Below are 14449 nucleotides of genomic sequence, written 5' to 3'. Positions count from 1 at the left end.
CAAATGTCATTAGTTAACATAATGTAAGTTTCATCAAGCACACACTCCTTTAAAAAGGAAGGTTATAATTCATGTTTTGCCATATGCAAGTCAAATACCTGTACTATCAAATGGCAGGATGTTAGCAGACCTATCCATTTGCTTATTCCACCAATATTTACTGGGCAGCACTATGGGCTAGGTAGGGGGATAGGTTTCTGCGTGTAAATTGTTGAAAAAGGCAGACATGTCTTCTTGAAGGTTATAGTGCAGTAGAGGAGACAGAGAATAAAAATGTAAACTGGAAGAGCTAGAGTGTATGATGTGTTGTAAATAGAATAACTTTAGGAAAGAAACAAGGATGGTCAGCAAAGGCTCTCTAAGCAGGTGACATTTATGCCCAGACGAAGAAAGGGGAGGAGTCCAGGCCAAAGCAGAGCTCTCGAGTCTGGAAAGGGCACGGCCAGAGTGAGGGACTGAAGGCAGCCTGTGTCACAGGGCTAGAGTGTGCTGAGGGAGTCTGGCAGACTTCAACAGGATGGGGAACATGGCCACAGAACTGAGGGCCTTTTCAGCCAAGGTAACAAGTTTAGATGTTCAAGGAGCAGTTACTAAAAAGTTTAAAGTGTAAGAGGGATGTGATTTATATTTTAAGATAGCTCTTCTGGTGGTCATGGGTGACCCCAGACAGGGAGTCCAGATACCATGCAAGTGTCCATGAGAGATATGGAAGCCCAAACTAGGACTGTGGGCAGCTGGAAGACAGAAAAGTGCTCCATAGGGTGCTGGGAGAGATTTAGGAGGCTAGCTCAGCAGATGCATTGATGGAGGGATCACACAGGGAGACATCAGTAATAACATCCAGGTTTCTGGCTTGAGTAACTGGGTAGATGTTGATGGTATTTATTGGGATGGGGAAGACAATTAGTGAGTGTGCAGTTCTCCTAGCTCACTGGAAAAACACAGTGAGTCTCTCACTCGGTACAAAAGAAATCAAAAGAATTTACATATTTATTGCCACTAAAAAAGAATTAATCTCAAAATATCCATGGTAATGTGAAAGCAGAGACTGGCCTGAGAAAATCCACAGATAATCCTCAGATCTGAGCCAAGCAAAGCATTCCCCACCTTCTAATATCTGGGGCTAAGAATACACATCTTTGCTTTTTACTTACTCTTCTCTTTCTGGTGGAGGTATTTTAACAGAACTTGAAATTATCAAATGAGATGAAGCACCAAATATTGTGATTAGGCTCTACCAAGGGTAGAGATAGCAAGGGTCCAGATAGACCTGGGCTCAGAAATGAGACTCAGCTGACTCTGAAAGTAAACTGCTTACCTCCTCCCCAGAGGCCACTCTCGGGATTGCTTTTCAGAACACAGAGCTCTTATGCAAGAGGATTAGGACATTGCTCCTTCTCCCCGTGTAACCAGGTAGAACGGTTGCAACTCAGAGCAATAAATAGCTTGGTTTACCATTCAGATGGAATTACAGATGATAAGAGTAATCATTTTATTTCATTTCATGTGTATAATGATAGGGGTCTGCTTATAAATAGTACATATTCTCTATATTTGGAAAATAAAGCAACTTTGGAAAATCCTCCTTCTCCCTTCCCTGTTCTCTTTATGTTCAAGTTCCAAGTTGCTTCAAAAGTGAAACCTTCCTATTCTACCCTGAAAGCAGTTGATATGCTAACACAGATGCACCTTCAAGTGTTGGATTAAAGAAGGATGGTGGAGTGGGTGTTATTCATGGACAAACCCTTTTGAAGGGAAACTACTTACATCGCTTAGCTGCTTTGTGTTCTTCTGAGCCAAAACCATGCCCATGGAATCAGGCACACTTGTGAACTTGATGGTATCTGGGTGCTGTCGATACTTCCTCTCATTTAAAGCATCACCTGCTTTCCTGACCTTCTCAACCTCTAGAGAACCAATAGGGATCCATCCAATGCCTTTGAAGAAGTTGTTATACTCGTCTTTATATACATTCTGTAAAAGAGTAATCTCATATGAGGAGATATCCAACAGAATACTCAAAAGATGTCTCTGAAACCTTCAATTCTATCCAAAGGAAATGAATAGCAACACTTTCAGCATGCTCATGTCTATAAAGAAGCTTTTCACTATGTCTGCCACTGAGCTTCTTACCCAGAATTTGGTAATAAGAAAAAGCCGTCTGTTGTTAGAGTGCATTATACAGTGCAGAGAGAATCTAGGCCACATATTTCCATGGGTAATACTAAAAAAAAAAAAAAGATTTCTCTTTCAACAATAAATTGGGCTTTCTTTTTGATTTCACTGAAAACCCCACCACTTTGAATTTCACCCATACTGCCCACCTAGGCTATTCCTGGTCTCAGCTGGGGAGAGACACCTTTATTAAGCAACTATAAATGAATACCATATCTTCCCTTACAGAGGATGATTCTTACAGAAATCTGGTTCCTGCAGAAGGAAATGCCCTGAATATTAAACACCCTCCCCATGCAGCTCTCCATGAATCATGCTGCAATCACAAAGCCTTCCTGGTTCATTTTAGATGACTCATTACATAGATTAACATGCATGAGAGTGTGATTTTTGGTTAAAAAAAGAAAAAAAAACTTTTCTGGGTTCAGAAGAATAAAGAATATCAGCACTTAAGCAGCAACCATTTCCTCTTGTTGAGAATCAAGGTGGTTTATATACTTAGTGGAATAAGTTTTACCTTTGATCCATAATAAAGACAATGTCAATGACTTCAATAGGAACACAGAAAGCCAGGAAAAACATAGCTTGTCTACCATGCATTTGTTAGTCTTTCAATAATGATTGTTTATTATATATATATTTTTTCTTTTGAGACAGACAGAGAGAGAGAGAGAGAGAGAGAGAGAGAATCCCAAGCAGGCACCATGCCAAACTGGACCTGGGGCTCAATTTCATGACTATGGATCATGACCTGAGCCAAAATCAAGAGTTGGACACTTAGCTGACTGAGCCATCCAGGTGCCCTGAAAAATGCACTTTTCAAATATCACTGTATTGTGAAGTCCACTAAAATGGGAGGAAATGATTGTCCCTCAAGCACCAACATTTCTGGGTCTGTTATGTTATACATACTTACATCACTCTGAATTTGATTCACATTCCTGGTATGCTCAAGACTCATGGCATCGGGTAGGTATGTGTAATGATGTATCGGCTGTTTGTAGTTGACGTTGGTGACAACATCCTGGGCCATCTTTGCAGCAGTAATGCTAACCATGTCCCCAGGGGTATGGTAGCTGGTTTTGGTGTTCTCATAGTTCTTCTTGTATTCACGATCTGACTGCAACTTTGCCACGTTCATATAATGGACCAGCTTGGGATCATCCTGGAGGCTTCTAAAACCCACATGCTTCCCCTTTGCCTTCTCATAAGCTTCCTTGTATTTATACTGCAAAGGAAAATTTGGTTAGCAAAGTCCTAGGCATTGATAGGTATAGCAAGTATATTCATACACAAAGGCACTTAGAACATTGTGACTTCCTGGGAGATTATACAAGAAGTGCAAAACATACCCACCCACCCCCATTTGCCTCCAGAAAGTTCAGACTGAAAACATTTATATCCAATACTGCTGGGTTACAAGTGGGTAGCATGATAAATTCAAGCCCCGTTTCTTTCTTTGCTATAAATCCTACAAATGCATTTGCATGTAGAACTTTACGTAAAGCCGGTTGAATTTTCATGCTTAGTATAAACAAGACACATTCAAAATATAAGGCCAATACCTCTTGGTTTCCTAGGGATGTGAATTTTCCCAAGCCAATATATTATCACCATCATAGAATGTTATCATACATCACAGAATATTAGAAATTAAGAAAATCTTCCATTTGCTGTTCCCATTGGCCAAGTGATATGTATGTAACAGATGCAGAAGAAACTCTAAAGGATTCCATGTGCAAGTTCACACTCAGTTTTTCTTGGGGTGGGGGTAGAAAACATTATTTTGTTGTCTCAGGCTGACCAAATAAAATAAAAACCCTCTTCTTTCTAGTTGGCATCAATTTAGATGCTTGGGCAGGGAGCTGGGCCTTCCCCACCAATTTCTCAGCAGGTACTTTCCAAGCTCACTGCTGAAGCAGCTGCAGAGGAATTAAAGAGCTGCAGTAAGGGCAGGAATGGCTGTGAGCTTTCCCCATCAGTAAAGACCTAACTACAAAAGCTCTGCAGCCCATGGTATCTCACTGTTGGAACTGGCAATGGGATGTAGATTGAGTCGTACTGTATATAACAGGTCAAAACCTCAATTTTTAGGTAAGCGAATGCAAATCCACCTAAACTCTGCAGATACCCTGCTCTTGTCACATATGCACTGATTTATAAATAAGAGTTTAGCAGGCAATCGGATTATCAAGACATTTCATTTCTAGGCATGTTAGACAAACCTCTGTGCAAGCTCTAAAAAAAATAAAAATAAAAAATAAAAAAGATAATGTCGTACTTTAGACTTTCACTTTGTCCTTAAACTAGAAATTTATTTCATAACAGTGTACAAATCTTTGAAGAACACATTTTCAGTGGCATCCCTACAAGGAAAGTTGTAGAATTCTTACACCGCTAGCTCCCAAGTGGTCTGTACACATGGGTGGTTTCTTTCTCCTCTTTTCCTAAACCGCGATTGTAAGCCTCCAAAATAGTATGTGACAGTGAAGTCTACAGGGCATGCTTGCTTGTTGAAATTTTTGAGTTTCAATGACGGGAAGAAATGTAAGTGTATGCTTTTCCTATTACAGACGAAATGGGCATCAATTTACATAAGCCAAAATTATATTCTAGAAAAATGGGCCTTTTAACCATTTGGTTTATAAGATCTTTACATTTTATATAACATCTTTGCAATCTTCTTAATACAATTATAATGCAGGCAGTCATCTGAATTTAATGTGTTAGTGCCAGTTAGGGTGTTCACACTGAAAATAAATGTGGGCTGTCAGGGTAATGTGTCAGTAAAGGTAATTTGGGCTATGAATCGGGGAGAAAGTGGCTTTCAGATTTATGACAGCTCTACCAAGTGGGGTCAACTGAAAAGAATCACAGAATGTTGAAAAAGTGACAGGTTTTCAAAACAATATTTTGTGGAGAATTTGAATGTCATTAATTCAACATACTGTTTTATCATTTAGACAAGCACACATTTAATTACCGTTTAAAAAGGCAATCACCCACATTTCACCTAAAATTTTTACTTACATCGCTGGCAATGTTTCTGGATGCTTTGGCTGCAGTGATGGGAATAGCGTCACCCAGCACATTGTTGCCCTTGGCTATTAAATCATGCCAGTCCCGTTTATAACAGACCTGGGATATAAAAGGAAAAAGGATGTCAGCATGCTGTGTATTAATCAGCCAAAGTGATTCCTCAGTTGCTGGGATTGTTTTATTCTTTTCCAGCTATACAGTAAAGGAATCTCCTAACGCATGTTCTGTTTTAGGAAGTCACGTTAGCAAAATATCACACTTTGTGTAGCATGAAATTATAGGACTCTGTACCAATTACTCACCCAAACCTGGTTTGGCTACATACTGAAGCAGAATACTGAGAAACTGGAGTGGATCTAGAATAAAGATTCTGGAAACCCTGGTATGTGAGGACGAACTGCAGAAAATGAAGTTGTCTAGTCTTATGAAAGGAAGGTCAAGGGAAGACCAAGTGGTTAGCTTTAGAAACTTCAGTATTATTGTAATAAAAGGATTTCATTTATTCCTATGTTTCTGCAGGAAAATAACTTTCTCTATTTGCAAAACTAGGAAAAATAAGCCGAAGTTTTAGAGAAACAGATGTTGGGCTCCATGTAAGGGAAAATGGTATATCCTTTTGAGTTTTCTTGCCCTGGAAAAGGCTGACTCAAGAGGCGAGAGCCATCATCAGGAGATAGGCTTCATACGGGGTGTGTAGGAAACTGACCTAAATAATTAGCAAGGCCCCATTCTACTCTAAAATTCTATTATTTTACCATCATGTCTGGATTTCACACACTATCAAAAACCCTACTTACATCACTTATATTGTAAGCGTTGCACTTGGCCTGGAGAAACTGAGGAAGATCAGGACTCATAGTGTATTTATGCTTCACATCTTCTCCTTTAGCTTTGTATAAGATCTGCAACACACAATCACAAAAATAAAATGCATTAAAGATAGCACAAAAACGGAAAAGGCTTTAATTGCACACTTAGCACAGTCCACCACGATTCCTATTGTTAAAAATCATGAAAGGTATTTTCCTATTTTTAAAAAACTCAAACATTTTGTCTTTAGAAAGATCCCAAAGCTTTGTGTATTAAAATAGAGAGAAAAATAGAAAACAGGCATCTTTGACTGAGATGAATAGAAAATAAGTTCAAATGTGAAACCCTATTATGAATAAACAGGATTCACCCAAGCCAGAAACGTTCAGCGTTTGCTAGTGGCATTAAAATTTCTTAAGGTCTTAGAAAATGGCAGTTAGAATGAGTCTTTCACTTCTGCTAAAAACTTTCCAATTATAATTGCAGCAGTAAAACCACATGGTAATTTCTTCAGTATATGAAGGTGCTTATACATAAACCCAGTGTACTCAAAAGGTTTACCATTTCATATTTACCGTACTTTATCCTTTTACAGATGTCTGAAAGACATCTAAGTGCATGGTATAGAACTTGTATCCTCTTCTTGGTAATAGAAAAGAAATTGCTTAATTTCTAAAACTAAAACCCAACTGAAATCACAAGTAGATTACCAATCCCGACTGTCATTAATCCTATAAATCCCTAGGCACGTCTATGTACAACATCACATATAAACCGGTATGCATTTATCATAAATAAAGTCTAAAGTGGCTGATATCTATTTGAACCTTCAAATACTAAATAATTCATTCCAGAAATCCAAGAGCTATCTTTACTTCCTCACTGCCTGTAGAAACCATAGCTAAGCTTTCACAGCATTCACAGAATCTCATCAGTTCTACCTTCCACACATCTCCTTTCCCATTGCTACTGCTTTAGTTGAAGCCCAAATGAGCCTTCTGTTAGATTTCTGTCAGAGCTTTTAATCCACCCCCTTACCTCCAATCTCTCCCCTCAACAATGCAATCTCAGCACTTGTCAGAGCTATCTTTTAGAACACAAGTCTGATAATGCAACTCCAAGGATTAAGATCTTCAATACTTCCCATTACCCACCCCACAATGTCCAGAGTATAAATTAGGACACAAGACCCTCAATGATGAAATAACAATCCCAAACCCTTCATTGTCCTTCCACTCATTACCTCTTGACGGTCCTTCTGTTTTTTTCTTTTGCCAAGAATGCACCCTTCCCTTATTTGCCAGGGAAGCCTTGGCAGGCAGTTACCTCTTCCCTTATATTTATTTGGCACATACCTCTCCTGTAGCATTCACCTCTCAGTAGGACAATGCTCTGGTTTCGTCCATGCCATTTTATACTCCTATCTTATATCTTTGTCATATCCTGTATCTCACTAATCTTTGTCTATGTCATCTTTATACCCTCAACATATAATACAGTGCCTGGCACAGGGAAGGTATTCAAAAACATTCATTCAATAAATTAATAAATTAATGCTTTTTATATCCCTTTAATTCTTCTATCTAACTTTCCTTTGGATCTCACTTTAGCCAGATCATATACATTGTTCACGGACAGGCAGACAAACAATATACTAATCTCTAAGACCTAAGGTTTTGAAAGTCTCTATAATATTTATATATGATGAATTCTGAGACGCAAAATCATATACCCATATGAGTTACTTCCCTGTGTTAGTATTTTACATATGAAAAGCAAATATAAGCAACTTAATATAGAATTGAATATGATATATTTGCCAAAGTGTCTGGGACTTAAGCTTAAGTTTTGTGTGTATGTGCACACAGGCACACATGTGCAGTACTACAGAACTTGTTCATCATGACAAATTTATCCAATAGCAGTATTTCAAAGGAAGTTAAAAAGGAGGTTTTAAAAAGGAAAGAAAATAGCAAGATAGAAGAAAATGAAAATATTAGTGCCCAAACTAAAAATAATTTTAATTTTAATTTTTAAATTAAATACAAGGAAAATTATTGGCTCAGAAGAATAAAAAAATTGAGCGGCTGTTTATTTTGTTAAAGCCTCCCTCCGTTCTTTGCCCCCTTTCTTTCATTGTACTTACATCACTGATTTGTTTTGTGTTCTGTTTTGCCTGGACCATAACTGGGGAGTCCACAATGCTCGTAAATTTGAGGGTGTCTGGATGTTGTCTGTACTTCTTTTCGTTCAGGGCATCACCCGCCTTCTTAACTTTTTCTACATCCAGACTGCCAATAGGTATCCAGCCTATGCCTTTCATCCAGGTGTTGTAGTCTTCCTTGTAGGCGTTCTACAGCAAAGGGAAAGAAGAGGAGTAAGTGCCCTGAGTGGTAGGATCTCACACAGGTTCTGACCTCAGAGGGGGACTGTCTGGTGGAGTGTCACTTACATCGCTCTGTATGTGCATCATGTTTTTAGACAACTCCAGGTCCATGGCGTCAGGCAGGTAGGTGTAATGATGGAGAGAATGCTTGTAGTTGACATTGCTGGCAACGTCCTGAGCCTTCTTAGCTGCCACAACGTTGAACATATCATGGGGCGTGTTGTATTTCGTCTTTGTCTTCTCATAGCCTTTTTTATACTCCCGGTCTGACTGCATCTTGGCCACATTCATATAGTGAACCAGTTTAGGATCATCTTGGAGACTTTGGAAGCCAACCATTTTCCCTTTGGCTTTTTCATAATCTTTTTTGTACTGAACCTATTGGAAACAAAAGTGGGCATATTTTAAAATGTAGTTATGAAGATTTTACTGAACAATGAGACCATGATTTAAAGCAATGGAGCTCCCCAGAAATTACTTCAATAACCAAACAATTAGATATTCATTTGTATACAGTTTGAAATGTAGCCTGGTAAAATTAAAATGTTATATCGAGCCCATTTGATTGTCTATAGCTACTTCTGCCACCCAAGAGAGGTTGGGTTGGGGGTGTTAACCATAATTCACATCAGTGACGAGATAGAATTATAGTAGCAGTAGAATTTTAATGAGTCTTTGGATACCCAAAGAGAGACCCAGAACCAGTTGTATGAAAACACGAATCAGCTCTGAATAAGAAGGTGAGAAGAAGTGAACTTGCTCGGGGAGATCTGGGAAGAAGCATGGGAAACTGAGAAGCAGAGACGTGAAGGAAGGATTGTGTGTATGTGTCGGGGTGGGGAGTAGCTGGAGGAGTACCCACAGAGAAAGGGGGTGGGTAAGAAATTTTGGATGGCAGGGCTTTTAGGATACAGATATTTATTATTCAATTGTAACTTATTTACATTGGTGCAAAGTCAACTTCATTTCAAACAATCGGTGAGGTTGTGCTTGGGACTTAAGGGGAATCCAAAACGGGGGACTGTGTTCCATCTCTGGATCATGCAGACCAGAAAGAGAAGTGAATCTAGAGTAGGGGAGTCCAGGTGAGCCAGAGCAAAATCATCACGTGCAAGCCAGGAGCCGGAGTTATGAAAAGACAATAAACCTCAGAATATCTGCAGCAAGCTGAGGGGGAGGGTACTCCATCAGCTCTAGGTCAAATGATAGGGGCTTGAGTCAATTTGATTTAACTCTCAAAGAGGAAAGTAACTAGTCCACAGCTGGGTGAAAGTAAGATAAGGAAAAGAAACAAAGACTAACAAAATTCCTAACTTTCATGAGCCTAATGATTACTGTGAAACTTGGGGCCAATTCATCCATCTCTGGAAGCAATGAAGTAAAAAGAAGTAAGGCAAAGAGGGAATTCATATAAATTAAGCAAGTTTTGAGATAAAATCTTACTACTAGGAGGCTATAAGGATTTAAACAGTGAGTGACTTATTTCCACGAGAGAAATAACGTGAATCTGTGTAGCAATATGGATGAGACCTTTAACTTAGGGTGTTTGATGAGAACTGGCCAGTAAAGATTCTACAAATCCTAACCCCCAGGAAAACTCAAGTCTATTTAGGGAATTTCCCCTTCTCAATAGTTTTCAGAAGGGCTCACTTCCAATTAGGGACAACAGACATGGTGACTTGGGGATAACAAGTCCACCCTGCCCACACTTTCTAGTTACACACAGGTGACCACCGGCTCGACTTACATCACTCGCCGCCTGCCTGGCAGCTTTGGCAGCTTTGATGGGAATCGCGTCCGATCTCAGGTCATATCCCTTCTTGCTCAAATCTTTCAAGTCTGTTTTGTACATACTCTGAAAGAAAAAAAGTCATCTGAATACAACTCAGGCCACATTTAGAGAGGGCTTCACATGCAATCAGCAGCTGAGCTCATGTGCACACCTCACTGATATTGTAGGCATTAACTTTAGCCTGGATGAACTGGGGCAGGTCTGGTGGCAGACTGTATTTGTGAAGCACTTCTTCTCCTTTGGCTTTGTAGGCAACCTGAAAGAGGGAAAAAGTGCATAAACAAACAAAGTAGGGAAGAGGGGTTAAATGACACAGGAAAATAACTTCAGAGTGATCATGTTGCAGAGAGTTGCTTTTTATGAGAGACATTCCCTGTGTCACCTCCACATTCACCCGCAAAGATCTGTAGGCCTTCAAAGTCTCATATGCAATGTACAGGGTCCCCTATCTTGGTCCCTGTTCGGCCCTGGCAAAGGTCCTTAGGTATGCCTGAGGAACCTCTGGATTTTGTTAGGGGCACCTCATGGAACTTAGCCCAGGGAGGTGACCTGATAAAAATGTTAACCTGCAGACACTTTGGTCAGCACAGAAGAGGCTAACTGGGTAGGATACACAAACCATCTATATTATATCTGTGGGTTACTGATGGGACTTAGGGGTAGTTTATATGGTGTCTGTCTTAGCTCTGACTTACAATGTGACTCCTCCATAAGATGTGTTGCCTATGTTCATTTTCCTGGTCTTTTCTAGAAATAGGTTTGTAGTGTTTTTTGTCGTCAAGAGAAGTCCCTCTTACCTTCTCCTTGGACGGCAATGTTAAATGGCTGAAAGGACAGTGAACCTAGTATACATAATACTCTAAAGATATGAATTAGGTATGCTTTATTAATGAAAGGCTGGGAGAATTACAGTTGCTCACAAAACTGAGTCTCTTCAGACTGCATAATAACTACAGGTAATCAGTATAGTAGGAATACAAATGTACTTGTATTAATTAATATTTATTAAAATACAGATAGGATTAATACTTACATCACTTCTCTGAGCCTGGTTGATTTTAGACTGTACTATAATCGGAGCATCTTCAATCGAGGTAAACTTGAGAGTGTCTGGATGTTGGCGGTATTTTTTCTGTTTGGTGAATTTAAAAAAGAAAAACAATAATTTTACTCTCACTGAAGGCTAATATATAAAAAATCCTTGAAATTTATTTTGGAGAGATGAGGATTTTTCCTGATTTTAAAATGTAAACAGATTCTTGGTTGGCTTGGGGGAAAAGATGAATACAATACAGAAGCCAGTGTTTTAAAAATTGGCTTAATTTTGGATTGTCTGGGGCAGTACAGCCCAATACAACTTTCAGGAACCAGACTTTGTTTCTTGCTTATGAAATGAAAAATGAAATGAAAGAGGGTATTCTCAGCTAAACAGAACCCAGAAACACCACAAAGTTTTCTAAAGGATTACCAGAAAAGCACACAAGGAAATCTGGATTGTCTTTGCCTGTCACTAACAGGTTCTCAAGTTCCTGTCACTCCAACCGAGGTAGAGAAGTAAAGAAGCTCTCTGGCTGAGGGAGGAGGAACAGAAGAATTAGGGTAACAGCGAGTGGTTCCTGTAGGAGAGGGAGGACTTTTGTTCTGCAGCCCCCATGTGCTTAGTACACAGGTTGTCACTAAAGTGCTGAGGAGCCACAGGAGAGACAATGTTGGAAGGTATTCTCATCGGAAGCTGGCAACTGCTAGCTACATTCCTATATTCTTCTCCATCTAGTCTCCCGGTCGTCTTCCTTTGTGCATATTACACATCCCACTTCTGTGTACAAAGTAGCACCACCCAGCTTCAGACTTCTGAAAGCTACCAACCTAGAACTTTTTTGAAAAAATCTGATAAAATGTTGCTCACCAAAAGCAAGCAAAAGCACAGAACAGAAACTTGAGTGGGAAGAAAACCCTCACTCAGCACCTCTATTCCTTCTTTATTTGGCTACCCTCCCTGATGATGGATTTGCCTGACAGCAATGGGAATGTTCCACTGTTAGACAACCAAACTGCAATATAGCTATACAAAGGAATACTACTCAGTAATACAGAAAATATTGGAGACCCATGCAAAAACATGGTGCTAAGTGCAAAAAAGTCTAATACAAAAGAAATTTCTAGAAAAGCAAAACTATAGAGACAGAAGGCAAATCTATGGTTGCCTGGCGTTGAAGATGGAAGCAGGAATTTTTCAAGGAAACTTTGGTATATTACAAGCATTTTAAAATTCAATTATGGTGATGACTGTGCAACTATACGAACTTATTAAAACTTGTCAAGGTGTGCACTTCAAATAGGTGAATTTTATGGTACGCAAATCATACCTTGATAAAGTTGTTTAAAAATATTTTTATCATGAATGGTTAAATGATTTCGGTGACATAAAGGGGTATGCTTATCTACCTGGATAATTCATGCATATGGTACGTTGTTTGTTTGTTTTTTTTAATCTCAGCAACAATTACTAGAGAATGAAGCAGTAAAGAAGGTGCTTGCGTGGTTTTGGGGGCTTTAACATAGCACGTTCCCAACTCTCTCTCTGTATGTAGCACATAGGACGGCTTTACCTCATTCAGGATGTCTGAAGCTCTCTTTGCCTTTTCCATTTCCAAGGACCCAAAAGGTACCCAGCCACAGCCTTTCATCCAGCTGTTGTAGTCGGCTTTGTATTCAACCTACAACACCAAGAGAAAGGTTACTGTTCTTTGCTCAGCATCATCCTTACTCATAAGACCCTTAACATTTTACCCAAAAGGATGTTTTTAGGATTTCTGAAAAGCTTCTTCCTCTGTACATTAAGGTTATTTAAAAAATTTCCTTCGTGAGAGATTTTAACAGCCCTTAGGTTATCACTGCTCTTCTAGCTGGCATATATTCCATTTGATCCTTATTTCCAACTGAAGGGAAGTTTATGGAACTCAAGTTCCAAACTGGACAAATGCTACCCTGCAAGCTGTATTTCAAGGAAGAAATAAAATTGTTATATTTAGATAATCAAATGTGAAATGTTTGCTCGCTAGAACTCTAAGTCAAATTAGGGCTGAAGGCCACATTGAAGATGGATAATTTCGCTCATTTTCTAATTAGATAAGATATAATAGTAGTTAATTTGCAATATGTGTTTGCGCACATTGCCCTTCATATGTAATGATTAGTTTAGGAGTGTTTCTGCGTTGATTAACAATGCGCATTAAAATAGTCGCACTCATTAATTTGTTTATGGAAGGTCATTATCATTTGGAATTACTCCTATTTTGGGGACAGTTACTCAATGTTATTAAAATAATAGGCCACTCTTATTGTCTGGCTATAGGAGGTACCTAAAACTCACATTCTAGATACAAAATTCAAATTGCTGTTTAGTGTGGGCCTTTTTAATTGGAATTAAAAAAAAATCAAGAAACTATTTGTTTCCTGCCTTTGAGAGGCTTACAATCTACTTAGGAGAAAGAAACATAGCAAAATTAAAGAGCTAAATAAGATAATAATGCATAAAGTAAGATTGTTAGTAATGGGAATTTCAAATTGTACAGTTGCTGTAAAAAATAGTAGAGTGGTTCCTCAAAAAATTAAAAATAGAATTTCCATGTGACCTAGCAACTCCATTTCTGAATGTACACTCAAAAGAATTGAGAGCAGGGTCTCAAATAAATATTTGTCATCTACATTCATAGAACCATTATTCGCAGTAGCCAAAAGTTGGAAGCAAACCAAATGTCCACTGGAAGATAAATGGATAAACAAAACTTGGTATATACATATAATGGAATATTATTCAGCCTCAAGAAGGAAGGAAATTCTGACACATGCTGCAACATGAATGAATGTTGAGGACATGACATTAAGTGAATTAAGCCAGTAACAAAAAGACAAATACCAAGTGACTCTGCATGTATGAGGTCTATAGAGTAGTCCAGCTCAAAGAAACAAAAAGTAGACAAGATAGCTACCTATATAAAAAAAATTGTTGATAATAATGGAGATCTTTGTGACAATGGTGATGATAACAGTGAATGTTTACTGAGACTTCACCAGGGCCTGACACTAAGCTAGGTATTTCGCATGAATTCAAATTCTCAAAACAATTCTTTTATTCTAGTTTTACAAGGAAGGGATATAGTGATGGGTTCATGCTAGAGTCACGTCTCTCTAACTCTGAAGGGCATGGTCTCATAGAACCACAAAGGTCATCTTCCCATTACATA

At 38.8% G+C, this 14449-nt stretch overlaps 1 protein-coding gene across 1 annotated transcript in view; it reads right to left on the bottom strand.

Moving 5' to 3' along the window:
• Positions 1–14449, bottom strand: part of NEB (nebulin) — a 224961-nt gene that overhangs the window by 171364 nt on the left and 39148 nt on the right. The window contains exons 29-38 of the mRNA XM_078451297.2: positions 12812–12919; positions 11236–11334; positions 10354–10458; positions 10158–10265; positions 8477–8788; positions 8171–8377; positions 6012–6116; positions 5206–5313; positions 3092–3403; positions 1768–1974 (exon numbers count right to left, since the gene is read on the bottom strand). Coding sequence (XP_078307423.2) covers positions 1768–1974; positions 3092–3403; positions 5206–5313; positions 6012–6116; positions 8171–8377; positions 8477–8788; positions 10158–10265; positions 10354–10458; positions 11236–11334; positions 12812–12919 — 1671 coding nt within the window. The remainder of the gene's footprint in view (positions 1–1767; positions 1975–3091; positions 3404–5205; positions 5314–6011; positions 6117–8170; positions 8378–8476; positions 8789–10157; positions 10266–10353; positions 10459–11235; positions 11335–12811; positions 12920–14449) is intronic.

Source organism: Panthera onca, chromosome C1 (genome assembly GCF_046562875.1).
Source record: "Panthera onca isolate mPanOnc1 chromosome C1, mPanOnc1 haplotype 2, whole genome shotgun sequence".
NCBI lineage: Eukaryota > Metazoa > Chordata > Mammalia > Carnivora > Felidae > Panthera > Panthera onca.
Note: the sequence above shows the minus strand (reverse complement) of the source record. Positions and strands in the feature narration are given on the sequence as shown.